This window comes from Hibiscus syriacus, unplaced genomic scaffold (assembly GCF_006381635.1).
Source record: "Hibiscus syriacus cultivar Baekdansim isolate YM2019G1 unplaced genomic scaffold, ASM638163v2 tig00002237_pilon, whole genome shotgun sequence".
Classification (NCBI taxonomy): domain Eukaryota; kingdom Viridiplantae; phylum Streptophyta; class Magnoliopsida; order Malvales; family Malvaceae; genus Hibiscus; species Hibiscus syriacus.
The window spans coordinates 16,702,930-16,730,585 of record NW_024061918.1 but is presented as its reverse complement, the minus strand read 5'-3'; the positions used below and the strand labels follow the sequence as shown (position 1 = coordinate 16,730,585).

Here is a 27,656-nt window from a genome sequence, read left to right as displayed (position 1 = left end):
TTAATTAATTAAGAAAATATTTAATGATCTATTGTATGAAATAATATAACTTAAATACAAATATAAAATAATTATTAAAATATCAAATTAGTAATGCAAAGGTTTCAAATTTTAGGTACTAAAATATAAATAATCCTATAATAATTTTTAATATAAAAATAAAGTGATTAAATTATAAAATATTAAAATATGCTGATTAAATTGTAAAATAGCAAAAGGAATGGCCCCAAACAAACATATTTATTAGAAAAACATATATATGGAAGATAATACATATGATATTAATAAATAAAATATGACATTATAATTAACAAGGAAAGGTTTAATAAATGGCATATATATTACGACATTCTTAAAACATAGTAAATAAAATATAGAATATATCCATTTTATGCATATGTTTATAAATATTACCATTTTCCATTCTGGATAATATATATATATGGTACGAAAGTTACTTAATATGTAAAATATAAAATAGATCATAAATAATTTAGGTAATACAATATAATATAAGGTCAACTTATATATATATAAGGAAAAACCTTAGCTTTAAAAACTAATCCACGATAATCAAGGTAAAATTATTTCAAAAATATAAAAAACCCAAAACATATGCATTAAAATCTAAAATAAACCCAAATACTATGCATGACCAAAATGGTATGTAGAATATGTCATCTCATATACAAGGCAATTAAAATATTAAAATAATAACATAAAATATAGAATGACTAAATTAAAAGAAACAATAATTAAAAACCCAAAACATAAAAGTACGAACTTCATTTAGTGACTAAAATGAAAAGATAAAAAAAATTATAGGCACTATGGACAAAGTTTTCTCATTTCCAAAATTACACAGAAACCCCCTCCCTAAAACCGCACCGTTTGGGAAGGGGTATAAATAGGCTAAAACCGGCCTAAAGGCTTTAAGCCTTTCATTTCTCTCTTTCAACTTCTCTCTCTTAGAGAGAAAAGCTCTCCCTTCTCTCTAGGATTCCCTCATCGGAGGGAATCTAGCCACCAACCGGCCACTGCTCGCCGGAATTGATAGCCATTGTCGGCCACCACTCACGGTGGCCGAAAAATATAAAATTACACTAAAATAAACCCTTTTCCACCTAAAACCGAATCCGACGACCTTTTCCCCTAAAAACCCATAGATGCACGTAGATCTAAAATTTTACCTTCAGTGTGTCGACTTCTCCGGCGACGTTTGGAAGCTCCAACGATGGTAAGGATATCCCGATCTCCTCTCTATATTTTCCTATATTTTTTCGTGGATTGTTGGTTGTGTTTTCTTGATGCATCCCTCCTTTTTTCTCATTGCAGGATGAATGGCCTTTTATAGGCCTCGAACGTTGTTCATAATGATGAATATACCCGGTGAGTCACTAGATCTACGATGGTGACTCACCATAGAGTAGTGAGGTGTGCGATTGTTATTCCTCTTCTAGATTCTTCTGTTTGAGGCGGTGACATCATGGCAGCGTCGGAATGGACCGTGTGGAGGCGGTGGCCGGAATAGCCCTAGGGTGGTAATGATACCCTAGGGTTTCTATTGGCTCAATCTGGACCGTTGATCTTCATCCATATCCAAAGGTTAAGATTTTCGGTGGCTAGAGAAAATGATGAAACCCTAGCTGCAGGTTGTGCGCTTCTTAGGCCATCTGGGCCTAGATCTGCTATTGGGCTTCCGGGTCTGGATTTGCTTATTGGGTCAACTCTTGTAAATGGACCTCCATTTGTAATAATAAAATAATAATGATAATAATAATAATAATAAATATATAATATATTATAATTGTAATAGTAGTAATAATAATAATATCATAATATCAATATATATATATATATATATATATATATATATATAATTATAAAAACTCATATGAAAACAATTGTTGACAGGTACCATATGAATAGTATTGGTACTGTTCATGAGGTATCGATACTGTAAAAACAGTATCGGTACTTCTTATACGTGAAAATCATTTTGTGCTCAAATCCACTTTTAAGGACTTTGAATTATTTTTGAAAATTTTAAAAACTTTGAAAACTTTGAATAAACTCACCATAGGGTAGTGAGGTATGCGGTTGTTATTCCTCTTCTAGATTCTTCTGTTTGAGGCGATAACATCGTGGCAGCGTCGGAATGGACCGTGTGGAGGCGGCGGCCGGAATAGCCCTAGGGTGGTAATGATACCCTAGGGTTTCTGTTGGCTCAATCTGGACCGTTGATCTTCATCCATATCCAACAGTTGAGATCGTCGGCGGCTGGAGAAAATGATGAAACCCTAGCTGCAGGTTCTGCGCTTCTTTGGCCATCTACGCATGGATCTACTGTTGGGCTTCCGGGTCTGGATTTGCTTCTTGGGTCAACTCTTGTAAATGGACCTCCATTTGTAATAATAAAATAATAATGATAATAATAATAATAAATATATAATATATTATAATTGTAATTGTAATAATAGTAATAATAATAATAATAATAATATCATAATATCAATAATATATATATATATATAATAATATATATAATTATAAAAACTCGGATGAAAACGACTGTCGACAGGTACCATATGAACAATATCGGTACTGTTCATAATGTATCGATATTGTAAAAATAGTATCGGTACTTCTTGTACGTGAAAATCATTGTAAAAATAGTATCGGTACTTCTTGTACGTGAAAATCATTTTGTGCTCAAATCCACTTTTAAGGACTTTGAATTATTTTTGAAAACTCTGAATAAATTCAATTCAAGTCAAAAAAACATTTTGTTTTCATGGTTATATCAAAATATGGTTCAACAATCTACCCCTTTTTGATATAACAAAACATTTGAAAAATTCTTTTTTGGCAAAACTCCCCCTTAATAAAATATTTAATGAAAAATGTATCAATTGTTGGTAGGGCTGGCAATTATCCATGGGTGAGTGAATTATCCACCCACCTGCCCCGAATAAATGGATGAAAACCCGATGTGAAACGGATGATTGGCGGGTGATGGATGGATCGGGTGATGGGTCGGGTCGGATATGGATGAAATTTTTTTGACCCATCACCCGCAGCATCCATCCTCCCATTAATATATCCATCCATCCATATATATATTATATATATATATATATATATATATATATATATATATATATATATATATATTATATATATAATAAAAATAATAAACGGATGATTGTAAATATTCTTATTCTCTTAATTCTGACTTTTATCCCATTGAAAATATGTCTAATTTTAATATTGGTTTATCCCTATTAATACTATGATGGAGAGGACTTTTGAGAAGTGATAGTTTGTTGATGAAGATTTGAAGATTATATTTGGTGTACAAGACTATACATAATGCATCTATTCACTTGAAAAATGTATCACAAACATAGTGCACAAGACTATATAAATTGTGTTCCATTTTGTTTTTGTTTGAATTTGATGAAAATTTATTGTTCATGTTTTGGTTTATATGAATGTTTGAGTATCAATATTTGGTTTCTATGAATGTTAGAAGAATTTGAGCTTAGGATGTAAAAATAGGTTTTGTTCATAGTATCATCCATTTCTCATCCGCTCCACCCGCTCCACCCACAGATGATGGATGGAGCGGATATGGATGAAATATTTTGTGGGTGATGGATGGTGTGGATAGAGATTTGGACCGCAGGTGATGGGGCGGATGAAGCTACACCCAACCCATCTCCCAACCCATCTCCGATCCATTGTCAGCCCTAATTGTTGGAAAATATGTGAAAATGTTCAGCTCCCCCTTTTCATTAAGAAATTGAATTTTTCAAACTCATACTTCTCTCCCTTTTTGTTATATCAAAAATAATTCAACTTTAAAGTTCTAAAATAACTTTGGAGAGTAAGTGTTAAATTTTATCATAAAATCATTTGAAAAATCAATACTCCCCCTCAAAAATTGCATTCCAAACAAAAAAAAATTACTTTAAAAGCTTGAAAATCAAATAAAATTGAATTTCAACAAAGAATAACATACATGTTAGTAGCACATGAAATTCAATATATCCATGTCTAAAATACTTTATGCAATACCAAATTGAAATTAAGTGCATATGCATAAAGTTTTCCTAAAATGTTATGCATTTGAAAATTTTGATATCAATTGTTAGAGAGATATCATTTGCATTTTAAACCACATGCATAATCATTTAAAATTTAGGTCAAAAATTAAAATTTATAAAATCAAAGCATTTGAAAAATTGATATCAATTGTTAGAGAGATATCATTTGCATTTAAAACCAATTTTGACCAAAATTCATTATGATGAACTAAAATTATAAAAAATCATTAAAAATTTAAAATGTTCATCATAACACCTTTTTAACATACATGAGATGAAAAACAAAACATAACCATTTAAGATCAAAACTCATGTAGCCAAAGAAACAAATGAGCAACCAGTTATGCAAAATTAAAAAGCTTTTAAGCTTAGAGGTTACCTATTCCTTTTTGAGTGTGGCTAGAGCATTTTGATTTCTTCATTTTCATCGCCATTACTGCCAGACACCTACAAGAGACATTTAAGTAGATTTTGGTATTCAAATTTCTTTGGATCCTTGAACGTTAGTTTCAATGCCCCTTGTTCCCTTAGGAACCCATACTTGTCTAATTTTAAGATATTTGCTTTTCTTTATGGGACAAGTATGTTCCAAATGACCATAAAAATAGCAATGTGAGCATTTTGCCATTTTTAGACATAATGAGTTGTTTTTAGAAATTAATTATTTTTTTGTTAAGCTCTCAAGCTTAACTTTCAAATCAAAAATTTTCTTTTTCTAAATCATTGATTTTAATTTTTGAAATTTCTAAATCATTTTCCAAAATTCCATTTTGATTTTCAAAATCAACTTTGGCTTTCAAAATCAAATCATTTTCAACTTTAAATTTTGAAATTAATTTCTTATATTTGGAATTCATGGTATCAAATTCCAAATACAACTCATTGTAAGCAACTTGTAACTCGTCAAAAGAATAAGAATCAAATTCATTTGAGTTAGAAGTTACCATTGAATGTTTTCGATGGCCATGAGGCATAGGTTGGCTACTTCATCTGAATCATTGGAGTCATCTTCATCACTCCAAGCCGCCACAAATGTCTTTTTCTTGCTTGATCTCTTCTTCTTTAGGAGGGACATTCATACTTAACATGCCCCGTTATTTGACATTCGAAGCACACCAAGGGACTCTTCTTCTTGGTCGATTCATGCTTTACTTCCTTGGAAGTCATGAATCCCTTGAACTTTTTGAGGAGCTTGGTCATCTCTTCTTCTTCTTCATCGTCTTCATCCACCTCTTCATTTGAATCTTGATAGCTCTCATTGGTGGACTTGAAGGCAATTCCTACCTCTTTTTTCTTGTTTTGCTTCTCTTCATCTTCTTCCTCTTCCTTCACCATCAACTCATGAGTGAGTAGAGAACCAATAAGCTCATCGAAAGTGAAAGACTTTAGATCTTTAGCTTCGATAATCGTCGTCTTCTTTGATTGCCAAGACTTTGGAAGAGAGTGTATCATCTTCCTCATAAGCTTCTCATTAGGGATTACTTATCCAAATTCTTTTAGACCATTGACAATTACCGAAAATCTATCTGTCATAGCTTTGATGTCTTCGTCGGGTTTCATCTTGAAATTCTCGTAGCTATAGTTAAGAAGACTTATCTTGGTTTCCCTCACTTTGTCGGTTCCTTCATGAGTGACTTGGAGTTTATTCCATATCTCCTTAGCATTGGAACAAGAGGAGACTCTTCCATATTCATCTGGGCCTAATGCACAAAAGAGGATGTACATAGCCTTAGCATTGAGCTGGAACGTTTTCTTCTCTCCATCACTCCAATCGTCCATCTCACCTGGTGGAGTGGAGTAACCCTTCATGATTGAGTTCCAAGTTCCTAGATCGTTGGCTTGAATGAAGAGCATCATCCTATTCTTTCAATATGCATAATTTTCTCCATTTAAGTAGGATGGCTTGTTGACCGTTGTGAATCTTCAATGTAATAGGCACCAGAGGTTGAAGTTCGGTTGCATCGGGAATTGGTAGAGCTTCTTCGAGGATCATCTCAAGGTGATTAAACCTTCTAATGAGTCAAGCTCTGATACCAATTGTTGGGATTTAAGAGGCTCAAGTCAAACAACTGAAAAATGTGCAAAGGGGGTGAATTGATAAAAATTTTGTTTAGGGAGTAAGGAGAGTAGAAGATAAGCAATAGACACAAGGATTTATAGTGGTTCGACTTGTCAACTAAGTCTACTCCACTACCTTAGGTCCTCACTATGGATTTTCTAACAAATTTACTAATTTGTTCTTTCTTTTTAAAGGATCAAGAGATAACATTTACACTCCCTAGTTTTTCACTTCGTTAAACTAGAATCAAACCCATTTTACAAAAGGAAAGATAGTGTAAACAAGAAAACCCTTACAAGGTAGGTGTTTACAAATTTAAGCTCATTAAAACACAATATTTACAAGAGAATAGAAAAATAAGAATGAAAAATTCTTCTCTTGTGTTTGAATGCTTGAATATGTGTTATAACCCTTCTTCAAGTGTCTTGATCTTGTATTTATATGTTGGAATGAAGTTATGGTCATTTCTAGCCATTAGAGATAAATTTTCGTGCAAAATAAAACTGCCCAGAACAGAGGGTATCGGTACTCCTAAAGGGAGTATCGGTACTACCTTTTTTATTTTTAAATCGACTAGTCGTTACTAGCCGTTGGGCCTGATGGTATTGATACTATGCCTATGGTATTGATACTACTATGTAGAGTAATATCGGTATCCCTTTGGGTATCGGTACCATTTTTGCATTATGGAATATGAGTAATGCTGGTAGTATTGGTACTACCTAATGAGTATCGATACCTCTATTACCTTTGGTATCGATACCATATGAACAGTATTGGTACTATTTATGAGGTATCGATACTGTAAGAACAATATCGATACTTCTTGTACGTAAAAATCATTTTATGCTCAAATCCACTTTTATGGACTTTGAATTATTTTTGAAAACTTTGAAAACTCTGAATAAATTCAATTCAAGTCCAAAAACATTTTGTCTTAATTGTTATATCAAAATATAGTTCAACAAAGCTCAAACTCGAACTTGAACCTTTAATACGTGAAAACCTTATACTGCATTTTAAAAAATATTATCACATAAATGTTAATATTTTTAATAATTTATTTATAAAAATCCTAATATATTATATTTTTGAGTTGAGAGCGAGCTTTTCGAGTCGAGTATTAAGTAGTTCATTTCGGCTTGTTAAGAACTCAAGTCGAGCTCGAGTTTGACCTCGAATCAAGTCCATTCAAGTTGAGTATTTATCAAATTTTGACCGAATTAACTCGAATAGCTCATGATCTGTCTCGTCTCATTTACAACCCTATTTACATAAGCTATAACACTTTTATCATTTTTATGAGGAAAGATGTTTGAGATTTGATGTCAATTAAGATCAAAATAATATTTATAAAGTCTACCTAAGTTATGAATAATAAACTGGCTCAAATTGAAAGAATCGTACAAAGATTCGGGCTTAAGGTTTAATTTTCAATTACATCGTTTATATACCAAGACAATGTCAATTAAGTTGATTTATGAAATCTACAAATTTCAATGGATAAAATAATTTGGCATATCAAACTATTAATGTAGAGATGCTATTAGAGGATCGAACCTTGATAGCTAAAGGTGAATATTCCAAGCTTAAAAGGGGAAGCTATTAAAACATATGCGTCTCGTATTATATATGAGGCACCATCTGAGTTGGAGCGGACTCATCAAACTGGAGGGATACCAAATCTACTTCATAGTCTTTATAGCATCAGCCAATTAATATGGAAAATCCAAAATAATAACGATAAAATAAACACATAATCATCTGACTATTGGATGCTATTTTATTAAGTCATTAAGCTATTAAAAATAATAAAATGACCACATGACAATTATATGTTCTGCTACATCATTTTTTTCGTTAAAAAATTGACGTTCATTTGAGATATCAGTAAACTTACAGATTATGATATAATAAAATCAGATCACAGAATCGTTTTAATTATACTTTATGGATCGACTCTCTGTTTACATTATATTGTCTAGTCAGTTCTTGAAGTACTATGACATTTGAATCAATGCTTGAAAACAACACCATTGTTAATAGACATTAATAATATATATATAATTTTATTATATCTCAATCAATATGTTAAGGTTCAGTTCATGCGATTATCAATCTTTAACGGAAAATGATGACTTTAGAACATATAAATAGTCATACACACAATTTGTAACTTTAATAGTTAGAAAATTAAACAAAATAACACAATATATTAAAAAGATTATTTTATAACTTTTAATAGTAAAAAAATTATTTGAATATTTGACCCAAATAATAATGAAGTTTGATTATGAATGATTGATTTCATCCATAATTTATTTTTGTATTTATTTTTTGGGATATGTTTAGGGGAAATTGGAGAGTATAAATTGGTGAGTAGAAACACCGACGGCTCTTCAAATGGGGAAAAGGCACAGTAGAGTGCTGCGTAAGCGCTTACGTAAGTTACGTTGGAAAGGAAAATTTTCAGGAGTCGGTTCCGCCAGTCTGCGCTGAACCAACCGTGTGGACCTCTCAGCCTCCATTCGCTCCTTACTACCAAAATCCCATTAGTTTTAGTTTCGCTAATGAATGCCCATTACAATTTGCCCAAAGGAGTTTCGTTTTGATTTTGATTTTTATACTAAAGTAACATGATAAATAAAATAAAATAAAATAATTCTAATATTTATATAGACTCTAATTATGATTAGACTTTCATATATAAAATATTGTTAAAAATAATGCATATATATATATGTGAATTTAAGTTAATTTATTAAATTTAAAACTATTTTAAATTTTATAGGATAGTTTTAATGTTTTCTAATTTTTACTTTTTTTAAATAACCAAATACATTCTATTTAGTGCTTTCTATTTTTTAAGAAATTAAAAACGAAAATGACCCCCGAAACTAAACAGAGCAGCAAAAGACAAGAGGCTACAGTTCTGAAATATATCTATTTTGGATATTCCATGTTTTAAGGTTCTATGCTCTGTGAGCTAAATTCTTTATTATACATTTACGGATGTTTCTTTCCCTAAAATTGATTTTTTTTAATAATTTCATTACTTTTAATATTTATTTAGTGAAAAATAGATGGCCAATGTAATTCATTTTTCTTATTAATAGAATTTCTTTTGCATTTTCTAAAAAATTACTTACAGTATAATTTTTTGTAAGTCATTTTACAAATTTTTCACTTCAAAACATAAATACTCAAAACAATATTATTTTCTATATTAATATTACTATATAAAACTAAAAAGTTTTACACCTTTTTAGGATCGTTGGATGAGAGTAAATCAAATGCTGAGATTAACAGTAGAAAATTAAAATATATTCACTAGAAAAAAACGAGTTTATTTCAACATTTTATTTCTCCTTACCCAACCATCGTAAAATGTGTAAAACTAAAAATTTTATACTATGTGTTAGTTGATTTTAACACTTAATAATATTATATTATATTTTTATTGTTATAATTATATTATTATAATATATAATAATATAAATTTTTAATAATATTATTAAATTATTGAATATTTAAAATATATTTACTAATAATTTTTAGAATATAATATTTTTATTTTAATATTATATTTTTAATTTTTAATATTATTATTTAATCAGTAATTAATACAATTAATAATATGTTATTGTTATTTTAATAAATAATTTATAATAATTTTATTTTTAATAAAATATAATAATATTAATATTTTTATTTATAAAATTATAGATATAATAATTTAATAATAATATTGACATAAATAATATTAAAATACCTTATTCTAATATTTTAAAAATAAAAATATTTTTTAATAAATAATATTATTTAATAAATAATATTATTTATTGCATTCGATACTTACAATAAATAATTTCTAAAAATTATTAAATAGTGGAAAATGATTTATACATCATTCAAACACTGATTTTCAATAAATATTTCTAAAAAAATATAACTCATTTTACAAAATCAATTTTTGATTTTTTTTTCGTGAAACAAATGAACCCTAAAATATAAGCTTTTCTTTTTGGGTAAATACGGGTTTTATTTATCTAGATTATAGCAAAACAGAGAGAAGAGATTTCCTTTGAACCCAACTGATAGCCCAATAGAGCTTTGAATCCCAATCTCCCACACCATGCCTTAGGCCTCAAGTTCCCAAAATCGTGGCCCATACCTATTTCGAGAAAGGACATCCAAAGAAGACATGACTCCTTGCCTCGTGTTCCCCCACAAAAGACACATCTCCCTCTACATGAATATCAAAAGAAGCAAGCTTATCTCTCGTAGGCAACCTATTTAAAATGGTCATCTAAGCAATCAAAGAGTGCCTAGAGATATGAAGGCTAAACCAGACCAAGCTATGCTAGGGAACCTTCGTACTCTTATTTCTAACAGCATCTCAGATCCTATTAGAAGCATCTTTAGGCTCAAAGAGAATGCCATAAGGGATGCCAACCCTATGCTTCACAAGCCTCGTCAAAGTCCATCACACCCCATTTTAAGTTGCGCAGACCAAAAGTCATTACTTCTCAAAACATACTTATAGCTCCAAGCCACTCATTGGGGTCATTCATCAAGATATTTCTAATAAGCTGCGTTAAACAAGCCCTATTCCTTTAGGTGCGGTATTTTCATGCAGTCATATGACGTTTCATTTTATGAAAAGACAATACCATAGTAGATAATAAGGTAAACTACACATTTAGAATTATAATTGTTATATTTTGTTATGTTTTAGTCATTGAATTGTTTTTTTATTATTTTAAAATCATGTGTAACGTTATATTTTGATTTCATTCGTTATAATAGATTAACAATACAATTTTATCTAATATGAAAAAATAGTTACAGAAAAAATCAACAAAATAAGATATGACAAAAAACCACGGATAATTTTGATTGAATAAAATAATATATAAGGAGTACTTTTATATTTTTATTGTAATCTTGAGTGTGATTAGAGATGTTCAATTGGTCGGTTCGGTTAACTGATCGAACCGAACTTCTAAAAATTCATTAATTGTTTTTTTTTTGCTTTAACCGTTAACCGAATCAAAAATTTTTCAAAAATAATTAACCGAACTGAAAAAAGTTCAGTTAATCAGCTGGTTAACTGAATTGATCGAAATTTTAAACAACATATATTATATATTAAATATCTAATCTTTTTGGCTAATTCGGTTAATTTGATCGATTGATTCAGTGAAAACCGAAATTTAAACACTCCTAAAACTATTAATATATAAATAATATATTAAATATTTAAAAAATTTAGTTAATTCGGTTAATTAACCGATTTTGAACTGAATTAACCGATAATCGAACTTTGAAAAAATCATTAATCATTAACCGACTGATTAATTGAATTTTTTTTGTCCAGTTTGTTTAATCAGTAGCCGAAATTTTGAACACCCCTAAGTGTGATATTGAGAAATTGTTAAACAAACTACTAATGGATGAGTATACAACGCACGTCGTATACCGCAATACACCACTAAAGTGACACAACAAAAGACACCACTAATTAATTATCCTTATTAAATAAATATTAAAAGGGAAAATTATATGTTTAGTACTTACACTCTCATTTTTATTTCTTTTTAGTGGTTGAATTTTATTTTTTTCAAAACCATTAACAACAATGTTGATGTGGTATGACATGTGAATTTTTTTTTAATTTTTTAATTTTCACTTCACCTTTTTATTTCTCTGTCAGTATTTTTTAATTAATTTTATTCAATCAATTAAATGATGACACGTGTCATCAACTATGGGGATAAAATAAAAAGAAATTATTCTTGCTTTTAAGCTTGGATTGAACCTAAGCCTCTTACATGTTATGCAAGGCTCTCAACTATTGAATTAATTTAATATTTAAGTTAAATTCACCACATTTTGTTTTTAACTTATATAATAGTATCATCACAAAATAAATATTTTTCGATGACTATAAAATTTGAATATATGACACTTTAAATTAATGATTGAAAGCTTAGTAATTCAACTATAATGCAAAACTATTTTTATTATATCAAACTAAATACTTTTATTATATCAAATTAAATACTTAATTATATCATTATTAAATTAAAGAATTATTTTCATTTTATTTGGAAATAAAAAAATAATTATTTTTATATATATTTATAAAATTTATATTAAATTATTCTAAAAATGTATTTATAATATTTTTAAATATTTATTTTATTTTTGAAACTATATTATTTATTTATTTGAAATAATATTAATTATTTATTTGAAATGATTTTATTTTTAAATTATCTATTTAATTTGAAATGATATTATACTAAATCAAAGTGATAGTTGGATACTAAACGTACAATTTACCATAAATTTTAAATTATTTAAAGTTAAATAGATAATTTTAAAATAATATTATTTTATATAAATAATTAATTTGATTTTAAAAATTAAATAAATGTTTTTATAATATTATAAATATACTTTTTATAATGATTTCATATAGTTTTTATGAAAAATATATTATTTATTTATTTGAAATAATATTAATTATTTATTTGAAATGATTTTATTTTTAAATTATCTATTTAATTTAAAATGATATTATACTAAATCAAAGTGATAGTTGGATACTAAACGTACAATTTACCATAAATTTTAAATTATTTAAAGTTAAATAGATAATTTTAAAATAATATTATTTTATATAAATAAGTAATTTGATTTTAAAAATTAAATAAATGTTTTTATAATATTATAAATATATTTTTTATAATGATTTCATATAGTTTTTATGAAAATATATAAATTATTTTTGTTATTTTTTATTTATAAATAAAATGAAATTTTAGTTTTTTATTTAAGAATGATATAAGTATTAAGTTTGGTATAATAAAAATTCACACTATAGTTGAGTGACTAAACTTTCGGTCATTAATTTAAAATGTCTCATATTTGAATCTTACAATTATTGAAAAATATTATTTTGTGGTGATACCTTTATATATGTTAAATGCAAAATTTGGTCAAATTTACCTAAATAACTAGCTTAGCTCAATGTTTGAGTAATTTGTTTCTTATGTAAGAGACCCAATTTCAATTCATACTAAGAGCAAGAATGATTTCTAATTGGTTGAATAAAATTAGTTAAATAATGCTGATGAGTAAAGAAAAAGGTTATGTGATAATTAAAAAAAAATTGACATGCCATCCACATAAGCATTGATGATAATAATTTAAAAAAATAGAGTTTAGATACTAAAATAAAATTTAAGAGATAATTTAGGTACAAAACGTGTAATTTGCCCTTTTAATATTTACTTAATAAAGATAATTTAACTAGTGGTATGTTGCGGTATGCGATGTGCGCTGTGGAATTTTTTAACTATTAATAACATCACAAATTCATAAAAAAAAATAAAGAAAATAAAAGATAAAACATAAAACATAAAAACTCAAAAACAAATATTAGAAAGTCTACAAAAGAACGTCAAAACCCCGAAACCTTAGTCAAAATATTTAATTACCTTCAAGTTTTAAAGAAATATTATTTGAATATGAGTTAGAAGAAGGTAACTCTCCATCTAATACCATAAAGAGATAAGATTATAATTAAATTTAAAAATATTATAAAATAGCCACGGAAATAATCACAATTCATTTTCCCTTATATAAATATTTTATAAAATATAAAAGGATCCCTAATCAATTATATTTTATAAATAATTATATATATATATTAACAATATTTTAAATAATCACCTAATTAATTATATTGCTGTCTTGCAATGGAAATAGTCACAAATTCAAGTTTAAAGGATCCTTTCATAAATGAATGAATGACATTTTGAAGAAGAAAAATGAATGTCATTTTTTTGGAGGGGTAATTTTTTTTTGAATAGCAAAGGTGCCTTGTATGTTATTAATAATATCGCTAAACATACAAAGACAACAACTATGGTCATGATCTCGTTAAAATATCTTTCTAAATTTAACTGGAGTAAAGAAATGTCATGACCAAAGCCAGACGAAACACATTTAATCAGATTTTTCTAAACAAATATAATATTTTATTATTTTTTTTATGAATAAAACATTTCTAGAGCCTTCATCATTCCTCTCTCTCTGATTGAAATAAAGAAATATTATAGTTTCTTTAAAATGTTCGATATTAACATTTATTCAGGTGAAATCATAGAAAAGAGAATCTAAGAAAATTAATTATGATTATCTATCAATTTAGAAAAGATAAAAAAATGTTTCATTATTTAAAATATCGAGACAAGCCCCATAAGGGCATTTAAAAAAAATTGCAAAAGGGGATTATATAAGACATTTTGTAACTTATGAGAGAAATATAAGACATTTTGTAACTTATGAGAGAAATATTTAATTAATTATCAAAGTCCTACAGTGTTTTCCTCACAATGGGTGATTTTCTTTAGACTTAATATCAAAATTTTTTCAAATAGGTGCCTAAACTATTTTTTGACTCATCCAAGTGCTTAATGTTATAAATATTACCCATTTAGGTGTTCGGGTCATCAACGACGTTAATTTTCCCATTAAGTGACACGTGTCACAATCTGGTGCTTTTAAAAATTTTATTAAAAATTTAAAAACTTAAAATTATATATTTTTAAAAGAAAAACATAAACATTTTGAAATAACCCCAAAACTTTGAAAACCTTCATTTCAACTTTAAACCCAAGCCAGTCGTCGCCCTTTGCCGTCGACAAAGCTCTACCCAACCTCATCTCCCCCAACGACCAAAACCCCCCATGAAATCGTGACCGATCGAAGGCCGATCAACGGTGAATTAACATTTTATACCTTGTGAACCCTATGATGAAAATCGTGATCCCACGAGTTCTCGACGGCCAATTGGGTAACAGCTATGACGACGTATGACTAGGATGATGGCAGGGACTACGTCGGTGATGATGGTCGTGGCCAGAAAGGGCAGTGGCGGTGGCGGCGAGTTAAGAATAAGATTTGGGGTTTTAGGTACTTTGGGGCTTTTTATAATCTAAGAGAAATTAGGGTTTTTTTATAAATATAATAATTTTTTTAAAAAAATAAATTTTAAAATCACTAGATTGTAATACGTGTTACTTAACGAGGGAAATTAATGTCGTTGACAGCCTGAACACCTAAATGGGTGACGTTTGTAAGATTATGCATCTAGAAGGGTCAAAAAATAGTTTAGGCACCTATTCGAGAATCAATGTATATTTTGGGCACTTATTTTGGTATTAAGCCTTTTCTTTATCAAGTATTATAACCAGGGATGACAGACGGGCAAGCAGGTGCGGATACCCCTTCCCTATCCCCATACCCACCTAATATTTTCGTACCCACCACCACATACCCAGCACTCATGATGGGTAAATATTTTAAATCCACATCCGCCAACACACATACATTGTCAAATCCACAGTTGCCCATGTGGAACCCTATGACCAATGACAAAATGACACATGACACTTTAAAAAGTATATTTTTATTTTTTTTAAAAAAAAATCATTTTCCTTTATGATGAAATGGGGTTTTTTTAAATAAAAATTTTAAAAATATTTTTATAAAGTGACACGTGTCATTTTATCAGTGGTCACAGAGTTTCATGTTACTTTCCATGATGGAAGTGAGTAAATCCGTTAACAACAGAAAATATCATGTATGAAATAGATAATTTTAAAATATTATGTATGAAACTGAGAATTTGATATACTTCATGTATGAATGGGGTAATTGACCCAATTCATAATGGTCTAAAATTTATACAGTGGGCGAGTGGATGCAAGGCGAGTAAGGTTTTAAACTCATTACCTTTCTACTACCCACGGCAGATATGACTTTTACATTCACATCCGTCCACTATCTACTAAATTTACACCAATCTCCTGTCTATCCACTAAATTTACACCAATCTCCTGTCCAATTAGAGCAAATGCGATATAGAATCCTTGAAATTATACCCTATGTCATCCCTAATTATAACCAAATATTTTTAATCATTTCATCCATCCAAAGGTAATTCAGTGTAAATATAAATATATATATATATGCTAAAAAAACAAGGGATACAAATAAATGTTAAAATCTAGCAGAGTTTGAGGCTACCAAATTGAGCCTGTTGTCGTTCTGGAGAAACGGGGAGATCGCAGCAGGGGGATTATGCAAGACAGAGAGCCCCCAATGGAACCAATTGTAATTCAGTATATTACTACGACTTGACACGTAATTACTAAATGTCTTACGACATTTTCCTTAAAATTTGATACTTTTATAGTCCTATATGATCGCTTATACATATTATTCTTAATTAGGAATGATTTTATAATTTATCATATTATGATTCGACTACTAAGTCGAATGTCTACACATAATTCATAAAACATCATAATTATGAAACCACTTAATAATGTTTGATCTAAAATAGGCTAAATTCATGAAATAATATATCACGTGATTTGGCAGACAAATTCTTAAGATTGGTTGAATTACCTTGCTATTCAAGCAAAGATGACAAAGAAAAGGCTGGCTTGACCTTCATGAATTGGTTTTCCTATATATTATTTTACATCCTCAAAACTAGTGTACAGTTGGCCAAAAACACGTTTAAGTTTATACTTTGCAAAAAAAAAAAATAATAATTAATTGGAAATATTCAACAATCTTTTAACATCTTTTTTTTAATTTAAATGGATCTCGTTAAAAACTCTTTCATAAAATTGTGGTCCTATAAGGGGGAAAGTACTCAAAAGCATTCATTAATCTGGAAACATAACATTCTTTACATCAGTATCAAGAAACTCGGGATAATTTGTTCCAAAGAAAAAAGGAAGTATTTGAATCTAGTGCTCTCTTCACTAGTGTATGAACCACTCGATTCACATCTCTACGCACATAAAAAAACCAGTGCAATTCATAAATTGTTTACAATTATCACGAATGAGCTGCGTATAAATCCCAACAATCTTTGCAAAAGAGAGAGCTCTAAACACAACCTTAAAACCACTTTCATTTATAAAATAAAAAGTAAATTTGTAAACATTCGACACCTTACATGATTATGTAGGTATTGTTAAAAAATCACTTTCTATAGATAGTTACTTTATTTTTTTTATCTTTTTCTTTAGAGTATTTTAGTCTCGAATATTTTTATTTTTGGTTAAAATAGATTTTATAGGATAAAAATCATTAATTAACTGACATTCAACGTATATAATTATAATTTAATTTTTTTTATATATTTAATTACTAACATGACATATATCACGTCATCATTTTAGATGATGTGATATATACCGTATCGATACTTTTAATGATATATATCACATCATTATTTTAAACGACATGATATAAATCATATAATTATTTTGAATGATTTATACAAATCACATTATTACGTGAGTAGGTCCACTTTCATTAGGTTAAAATAGTCCATCAATTAAAGGAAAAATGATTTGGGGCCATAAATTTTGCTTTATCTATTGTATTGATTAAGCAACTTAATTAGGTTCGAAAATAATGCATTTAGTTTTATGGAAAATCAAGAACGCTAAAACGAATTTAAGCAGCAAAAGGCATTGCTTGGGCGAGGAGGCAAGGTAATCCAGCTATTAATATTGTTTTATTGTTCTGCTATTTATATATAGAAATTACACGTAGTAGGATCTTATTTTGCTTTCCTTTTTCCTTTTTTTTGTTTAATTAATAATTATTAATATCCTATGATTACATTGTTCATTTTCAAAACTTTAAATGCTTTAATCAGATTAATAAATAAATAAATGCTTGGTTCACAATACCCATATTCATATGTCAGTTTCCCCATTGATTGTTGTCGAAAATAGGGTTACCAAAATTCGATTCTATTTGAAAATTTAATTTTTTTACTTGATTCAACTTGAGAAAAATTAACTCGAATTGACTTCAAGTTGTAATTTCATAAACTCGATTTGACTGAAAAAAATTTCAAGTTCAAACCGAGTTGTAAAATACAACTCGAATAACTTGAAAGTTTTAGTAATTAGTAGATTGATTTTTAAGTTTGAGTCGAGTATCTCGAATTTGTATGATATATATATATCACATATGAAAAAAATGGAAAAATATATATGTATTTTATATGGTTATAAAAATATTTAAACTGGAATCAAATAATATTATAAAAATTTACAATTAAATTTAAGCAGAAATCGAAAGTTCGACTCTACTCAAAAAAAATTCAAGTCAACTTCGAGTTGTAAAATAAGATTCGTCAACTCGAATAACTCAAAGTTTTTTTTATTCAAGTCGACTCGATCGAAAGCTCATCCTTGTTGAAAGACACAAAGTTCAATAGTTTTTGACATATTAATATAAAAAATGCAGAGGATATATATTAAAAATATCATTTTTGTAAAGGTTTCTAGATCAATAAAATATTCAGAATTAATTTTATATAATTTATTAGGTAAAAATACTGTACAGTTCATGCACTATAAGAAGAAACTCATTATATGTTTGAAAAATAATCAAAATAATAACTTCCGTTAGTTAATTATATGGGTGATTTTATTTGAATAATATGATATTAATTTAAAATTTTCATCTAATTCATTATAACTTAGTTAAATAATAATATTTAATCAAATTCAATTTCATATCTTAATTACTATTTCATATAATTAAGGGTAAATTACACAAATGATCCCTTGAGTATAGGATATAACTCAACTATTCATTATGTTCCAAACTTGTATTTTTCTGTAAAAAAATTGATGGTATTCTATATTGAACGTTAACCTATTGACTATGATATGATAAAATTTGATTTCTAAATATCAAATTATTATCATATCATACTCATCATGTTATGTCCAGCTTAACATAATAAATTTGGAACATAATTTTTAACGGAAAAGGACGAGTTTGGAACATAAAAAATAGTCGAGTGATCATTTTATAACTTTTAATAATCGATGGACTCAATAAAACAACACTTTATAATTAGAGAACTATTTGTTAACTTTTAATAATCGAAACAGTTAATAAAATAGTGTCCTATAGTCGGGAATAATTTATATACTTTACCCTATAATTAATAGGTTTAATAACATTTTTTGTCATTCGATTTTTCCTAAAAGAAAATGTTTTCATTTCTTTTATATTTTTATCTATGAATTTTTAACTTTTTGTCAAACTGAACTAATCGATGAACACGATAATAATTTTAATTATTTAACGTTTAGTGAATAATAATGTTATATATTTTATTTTTTTATGTAATTACTTTTAAAAGTTTTGAAAATTATAGAAAGTATAGAGGAATATGTTTTCTTAAACAAAATTGACAAAAAATATTTTGAACTGAAAAAAACAAAATATTTGATGCAATCGTAATATATATGTTATATTTTAAGTAGATTAATTTTATTAAAAAATATTCAAGAGTTGAATAAAATAAAAACGGGTCTCGTTTACCGTCAAAATTGAATGTATGGGCGTAATGTATTTTCTGACCCTGTTTCCTAGTTCCACGTAAGACGGAGGAACCAAAATAAAAAAGAAAAAACTAAAAAGGAGGCGCACCTCTCACTGGCAGACGTAATGTGACTCGTCAACCTTGGCCAAGTGGCGCATCCCACCTTCCCTGCTCCCGACCTCCACCGCACCGAATCTCTTCCTCCAACCCTTTATATTTGTCCCCTCTTTCTCCAAGTCCCCCAACCCAGGCTATCATCTTTCTTAAAACAAAATCATTATCTTTATTTCCTTTTTTCTGGTTGATCCGATGGAAACTGTAACTTTGACAGGATTACTGAACAAGGCTGCCACGGACTTCCCCAACCGGAGAGCTTTATCTGTTTCCGGTAAATTCGATTTAACGCATGCTCAATTACAACGCCTCATCGATCACGCCGCCTCTCTCCTCGTCACCTCCGGCATCCTCCCCGGCGATGTCGTTGCTCTTACTTTTCCCAACACCGTCGAGGTATCTGTACTTTCTTTTTCTTTTTACGTTTCAATCCGTTGAACCTTTGGTTGAATCATTCGAATCGGATTCTGTTTGGTCTATGAGAAAATACGGACCAAGAAAACCATAAAAAATAAAGTAAAACATAAACATTTTATATTTTAAAATTAATTCGAATCGGATCCTGTTTGGTCTATGAGAAAATACGGACCAAGAAAGCCATAAAAAATAAAGTAAAACATAAACATTTTATATTTTAAAATTAATTATTTTACGTATTAAGCTGTTTGTCTTATTTTCTTTCGATTTCTTCATTTGTAATCAAACAAAGCAAACTCTTATGAAAAATGTCATTTGTCTTTTAGGTTTAAAAGTTGTTTTTTATATAATTTTCTTTTTGCGTTTGTGGTTTTGCGTTTTTCTCCCCTTGTTTGGCTTTACATCACATACTGAGCTGCCAATAAGAGATTGCCTTGTTTAATTCTTGTATAATTAATCAAATAATAATTTTTTTTTGTCTTTGTTATAGCTTGTGATAATGTTCTTGGCTGTAATCCGGTGCCGAGCAACAGCGGCGCCGTTAAATCCAGCATACACGGCCGAGGAGTTCGAATTCTACCTTTCCGATTCAGAATCGAAGCTTTTATTAATCCCCGCCGAAGGCATCAAGGCGGCTGAAGCGGCGGCTTCCAAGTTGAATATCCCCCTCGTATCCGCCACCCTCAAGGATGAACGTTCTAAAATCACTCTCTCCTCCAACCCCGACTCAAATCTTGACTCGATCCACCAACTCGTAAACGACCCTGCTGACGTGGCTCTCTTCCTCCACACTTCCGGAACCACCAGTCGTCCCAAGGGTGTCCCCTTGACTCAGCTCAATCTGGGGACCTCGGTTTTGAACATCAAATCGATTTACGAACTCACCGAATCAGACTCGACTGTCATCGTGCTCCCGTTGTTCCACGTCCATGGTTTGCTGGCCGGCTTACTGAGTTCCCTCGTTTCTGGAGCCGTCGTTACCCTACCGACCGCAGGTAGATTTTCAGCATCGACATTTTGGACGGACATGATTAAATACAATGCAACATGGTACACTGCTGTCCCCACGATACACCAGATCATATTGGACCGCCACGAAAGAAAGCCCGAGAAGGAGTACCCGAAGTTAAGGTTCATCAGGAGTTGCAGCGCGTCTTTAGCGCCGAGTATATTGAAGCGACTAGAGGTGGCGTTCGGCGCACCAGTACTTGAGGCTTACGCCATGACCGAGGCTTCCCATCTCATGGCTACGAACCCCTTACCGAGCAGCGGCCCACATAAGGCCGGGTCAGTCGGGAAGCCAGTCGGTCAAGAAATGGCGATTTTGAATGAACAAGGGGAGGTTCAGCTGTCTAATTCCAATGGAGAGGTTTGCATTAGGGGATTGAACGTGACCAAGGGATATAAGAACAATCCCGAGGCCAACAAATCAGCATTCCAATTCGGTTGGTTCCACACCGGGGATATCGGGTATTTAGATTCGGATGGATACTTGCACCTTGTGGGTCGGATCAAGGAGCTAATCAACCGTGGAGGTGAGAAGATTTCTCCGATTGAGGTAGACGCTGTGCTATTGGGTCAACCCGATGTAGCACAGGCGGTCGCCTTTGGCGTGCCTGATGAAAAATATGGTGAAGAGGTAAGAAAAGCATTCATACAAATTCAAGGTTTTGATATTAGTCATAGATAACTTATACACATAATATAAACACAGTTATTTGAATGATATAGATATAACTTGTTAAATCCAGAATTTAAAAGAAAATAATCTTCCAAGTTGGGGTTTTGATTTGTTCTTGGTCTGTATATGTTGATGTTAGATAAATTGTGCGGTGATTCCAAGGGAAGGAGTAAGCTTGGAAGAGGTAGATGTGACCGAGTATTGCAAAAAGAATCTAGCGAGCTTCAAGGTTCCCAAAAAGGTATTCATCACTGATTTTCTGCCAAAGACAGCGACCGGCAAAATCCAGCGGAGGATTGTGGCAGAGCATTTCTTAGCTCAAGTGTCCGCCGCTAAAGTTCCCAAATTTGGAGCTTAAATTACAGCACCCACAGCTTTGGACCTTTGCCCGCTGCAACTAAACTTTCCTTTTTTAAGCTTATTATTAAAGCAGACATGTAGTACCCATTTGAAATTATTTCAAACTTTATCAATAATATTCTTTAATACAACACCCGTCTAGCTTCATCAGTCAACACGAAGAATACATATTTCAAAGAATTGAATTAAATCTTAAATAATCTCCAAGTACCCAGAATGGTGGCATCTGTGCACAAGGGGTCAGGTTCTTTTGTCTGCTTGGTAAGAACCACAACATTTATATTTTATAACGGGATCTTAGTGCCATTTGTCATATATTTATATCTTTCTAGCGGCCATACGTTTCATAATCATATGTTAGAAAAAAAGTAGACCATTTATATTACATAGGCAGATAGAGACAAACTGCAAAGGAGAGTTGATGATGTGAAAATCTGGACTATCTGATGGGTAGTTGTACTTTCGAGGTATGTCTTAGTAAAATTTCGTATTTAGTATTTAAATTATTAATTTTAGTTTATTTTAGTATTTAAATTTTTAAATTTTTTTAAATTCATATTTAAAGTTTAATTTTTATTTCATTTTAGTACTTCTGTTCAAAATTTAATGGTAAGTTTTAAAAAAATTAAAATTTAAGTACTAATAGACCTAAGCTAATAGTTTAGATACGCGTTAAGGCTTTAACAACATATTATTAAAATAAAATAAATAAATATTATATATGATTTAAAAAAATAAAAAAATTAAATAAGATCAAAATTAATAATTTATGTATTAAATATATATATATATAGGGCTAAATTAGCCCATTACCGATCCCGGGTAATTTATTTAGCCCATTAGAGCACCCAAATTTTTAATTTGGGATCTACGACAATTGCAACAGTCCCTATGGAACTCGTCACGCCGGCGTGACGAGTTCTAATAGCTTAAATTTTGACTTTTTTGACTGTTGGATTGAACGTTGTTCAACGGTCGATTTTTTTTAAATTTTAATGGAAGTCGTCACGCCGGTGTGACGAGTTCCAATGTCTATTTTCAGTTTCAAAAAAGTAACTGTTCGGTAGAGTAGTATAAATAGAAGTTTGGGTTGGATATATTTTTCACTTGTAATCAAACATTCTACTGAGAGCTAAAAACTTTTGTGTTGAAGAATTTTAGTTGAAATGGCATCAAGAGATAAAATGTTACGTCTTGATGAAGTTCATATTTCGTCGATCGAGTTGACAACGGTAAGTTTAATTTGTTTTATTTCATTTTAGTTTTGAAAAAATCATAGTATTAATAATAATTATTTTATGTAATTGTATTAAATAATTTATTTTCAAATTATAGCGAGAAGAATGAACCATTTGTCATCGAGGAATGATGAATGAAGAGCCACATCAGCGGATGGTGATATATCTTTCACAATCAGGTTTATATGGGGCGACGTTTCTTCGCGGATTTAAGGTGATGTCGGCACTGATATTGGCGTTGATTGAGCGTTGGAGGCCCGAAACGCATACGTTTCATTTACCTTGTGGTGAAGTGACGATAACTTTGAAAGATGTCGCGTATCAACTTGGCATTCCGATTAATGGTATGTCATTGGTGCTTCGCAACACTTATAAGGTAAATGATCTTATTTTAAATTTATTAGGAAAAAAGGATCCAACCGATGTCATTGATGGGTTGTGGGTACGTATGATGTGGTTGAAAAGTGAATTTAGAGTAGATGAACAATTGTTGAGTTAATCGATTGACGAAATCGGCCAAGAGGGGGGTGAATTGGCAATTAAAATTTTGTGGAAGCTTTTGCAGAAAATTGAAAGTAATTGCACAACGATTTAGAGTGGTTCGACTTTATCAACCAAAGTCTACGTCCACTACCTTAGCTATCCACACTAAGGATTTTCCACAAATTCACTAATTTGTCTTTCTTTTGAGGACAAAGAGTAACCTTAAAAACCCTCAAGAATTATACCCCAAATTCTTGAGAACACTCTCTCCCAAAGAGAACAATACAAATTTGCAAACTTACAAGGAAATCCTCACAAGGTAGATTGTTTGCACAATTCTAGAACAAGAAAAGAACACTAAAAAATATTTACAAATGAGCACAAATGGTGTCATTGAAAGGAAAATTGGCTTGATTTGCACAAACTTGGTGTTTGATGCTTTCTCTCTTGTTTCTCTTATGATTTCTTATTGATCAAAAGCTTCAGAACTTGTTTAAATACACCTTGAATCACTTCTGAACGTTGGGGATGATTAGTGGAGATAATAGAGCCGTTTAAGTGCGAAATCATTTAATAAAACAACTTGGAGCGTAGGGGGAATCGGTACCCCTCATGGGGAATCGGTTCCCTAAGTGTAAAATTCAAATATTTCGACCGTTGAACAGTAGGGGGAATCGATACCCCTGGGGGGAATCGGTTCCCTCCGAGCATACTGGAATTCTCGGAGCCAAACCATTCAGGGGGAATCGGTACCCCCTTGGGGGGGAATCGGTTCCCTATGGACAAACTGTAATTTTTGGCTTTGAAACGGTTCGAAATACTTTGTAAAATTGTTTTAAAATTATTTTAATATTAAAACTTAATTTTACACTTTAGTAAGGATTTAAAAAAAACTTTGAAATACTTTGAGTAATATTTTGATATTCGATTAATATATCGAATGTGCTTAGAAAAATCTTTTCAAAATTAAAATTCTTTTAATTTAATTTGTTATATCGAAACATCAAAATGTTTTCAACAATCTCCCCCTTTTCGATATAACAAAACATTTTAAGATTTTTAATTTCAAAATGAATTTTGATTTTGAAAAATACTACTCTCCCTTACTTTAACACTACTCCTCTTCAAAAACGCTTTTAACATTTCTCCCCCTTTTTGTTAAATGAAAAAGAATTAAAATTTTTTAAAACAAGGTTTTGGAATCATTTAGCAATTGATTATATATATAAAAATAAGCTGCTAGCCATTAGTTCCATAATCAATATTTATAAACATGTAATGGATAATTAGTCATATATGTCTAAAGATGCAAAATAAACACGAAATCCAAATCAAATGTATTAAACATAAGTTCGAACAACCAAAAATAAACAATCCAAAAGCATTCAAAATGTTTTAACAATAAGTTCAATCCAAACAAGCAAAGCTAAGATCATAGTTCAAGCATCCGTAGGAGGATCGGGAGGTGGGAAATGAGCTCGCATAGCTGTCATTTCATGAGTGAGTTCATTAATACGAGCGTTGGTTGCTTCATTGTTTGCATGCATCTCCCGGAGAATTTCCAATTGTTGAGCTTCCATAGTCGAGAAGTGAGATTCTATGGAAGTGAAGCGAGAATCCAAGGATGCATAACGGAAATCAAATGTCTCCATTAATGTTTGAAAATATGGAGGCACATGATCTTCTTGCTGAGCTTGTTCCTCGTGTTGTTCCGGCTCATCGTCGGCTTCCTCAATATCTTGCATTAATTGTTCAAGCTCGGGATCGTTGTCAGCTTCTGGGGGAGCTTGAGAAGAGCTAGCTCCCGGAGTATTTTCAGAAGATTGAACCCATTCATCGGTGTCCTTATTCTTTATCCATCCCGCTCTCATTAAGGAAAGAAGATTAATTTGTCTTTGAGAGGAAAGACAGCATCTAGACCTACCCTAAGTACGGCTTTAGAAAATAGATTACTCAGAATGCAACCGTAAACTAGAGATGAACAGAGTTTCTTAATTGGAACTTGGTTTACGGTTTCAACAATTTCAGTAAAAATAATCTCAGGAAGATTTATTTTAAGATTATTTTGGAAGCAATGTAACCACCAAAGATCTAAAGCACGAAGAGTAGAGTAACAACCTCCGGATGGTCGAAACCACCAAAAAATCATTAGATGAAGAAAACGATCATGAAGATCTAAGACACTCGCATTATCCCTTCTTTTATAACGAGAACCTAAAAACTGTTTTTCATTTGATATACCATCATTATCTAATCCTAATTCATTAGCTATGTAAGCCGAGTCAAGATAGATGAATTGTCCTAGGAGATAGGAACGAACTGCTATAGTTTTGGTTTGAGCTCGGTTTTTAACACACACATCATTAGAATCGAATATGCGAACAAGTTGATGGTAAACTATAGGTTCAAGGTCACAAAGTTTATCAAATTTCCACTCTTGTAAAAGAGGAAGATATCTAAAATTGATATCTATCATAGCTTGACGAGAAGGGATACATTCTTCTCTAATTTTGTAAGAGTCAAAATATTGATAATACCAAAAACGATGATTTCTAGGACCAGGATGATTGAAACACGAGTTTTGGATAGTCATATTAGGATCAACAGGATTAGGAATAGGAATTTCAGGAATAGGTGAAGGATTTGGAGGTGGGTTGGATTGACGGTTTGAGCGACTAGATAATGACCTAGCACGTTTAGGACTGGACATGGTTTAGGAAATCAGAATAGAATGGATAACCTACAATTTAGAAAACACATGTATGCAATTCAATCAATCCCAAAACTCAATTGAGTTCTCAATATTTCAAGGTTCTCTTAAACTAATCCTAATGAGCAAAGTTTTTTTTTTGAAAAACTTTATTGAAAAATGAGGTTTTTGGAAATCAATATATGTATAGTTTTCAAAAGAACAACATAATTCAATCAAAACACAATAATTGAATTTTTTTATTATTTCAAAAATTTCAAAAATTTTGGAAATTTCTTGTGTTTTTTATGAAATTAGTTGTAAAATCTAGTTTCTAATCACTAAACAATCAATGTCCGATCACTATTTCTATCTAGAACTAATTAAAACTAGTCCTATGTTCAAAATCAATGAAATAGAGAGTTTATAAAAAATTACCTTGAAAGATGAGATTGAGTGGATTTTGATGTTGTTTACATGATTTTAATGATGCTAGCAGGTTTAGGAGATGATATTTGAAGAGAATTCCGATTAAAAATGTTGATTTGAGGCAAAATGGAGATAGGGAGAGAGTAGAGAGGGGGAACGACGGCAAAGGAAGAAAAAGAGAGGGTTTGAGCCAAATACAAGGGTTCTGCCCGATAAAACCAGAACCCCAAGAGGGTTACGATTCCCTCTTCCCTATAATTAAAAAATCTGTATTTTAAACACTCAAAATGCTAAATTAATCTTTTCTAGTGGTATTGGCAACTCATATATAAAAAATTTATTATTTTCAATCAATCAAATTAATCCTTAAACTACATTTGAACAAAAAGTTAATTTTTTATCAAGAATCATAAACTCCCCCTAACTAATAGCAATGAATGTAATAAAAAATTACTATTATAAGCATTTTTCATTTAGTCTTAAAAGTGCTAAAATTATTTTAAACACTAAGTGAATATAGGCCAGTTAAACCTAATTCTCTCCTAAGTGTCCAAAAACGTTCCTTGTCTAAAGGTTTTGTAAAGATATCCGCTAATTGATGCAAAGTATCAACAAATTCTAGAA

At 30.3% G+C, this 27,656-nt stretch overlaps 1 protein-coding gene across 1 annotated transcript; it reads left to right on the top strand.

Moving 5' to 3' along the window:
* The first annotated feature begins 938 nt into the window (after positions 1 to 938).
* On the top strand, positions 939 to 22,243 carry LOC120143178 (oxalate--CoA ligase-like). Its single transcript, XM_039157572.1, has 5 exons — positions 939 to 980; positions 8,414 to 8,418; positions 19,930 to 20,131; positions 20,643 to 21,791; positions 21,973 to 22,243. The coding sequence occupies exons 3-5, from the start codon at positions 19,931 to 19,933 to the stop codon at positions 22,189 to 22,191; spliced, it is 1,569 nt and encodes a 522-aa protein (XP_039013503.1). The 5' UTR covers positions 939 to 980; positions 8,414 to 8,418; position 19,930; the 3' UTR covers positions 22,192 to 22,243.
* The last annotated feature ends 5,413 nt before the right edge of the window (positions 22,244 to 27,656 follow it).

Excerpts from the sequence above, each read along its gene's own strand:
- LOC120143178 (XM_039157572.1), top strand. The coding sequence starts at position 19,931 with ATGGAAACTGTAACTTTGACAGGATTACTGAACAAGGCTGCCACGGAC. Across the intron at positions 20,132-20,642 it reads CTTTTCCCAACACCGTCGAG|CTTGTGATAATGTTCTTGGC; the intron begins GTATCTGTACTT and ends TCTTTGTTATAG. Across the intron at positions 21,792-21,972 it reads ATGAAAAATATGGTGAAGAG|ATAAATTGTGCGGTGATTCC; the intron begins GTAAGAAAAGCA and ends TGTTGATGTTAG.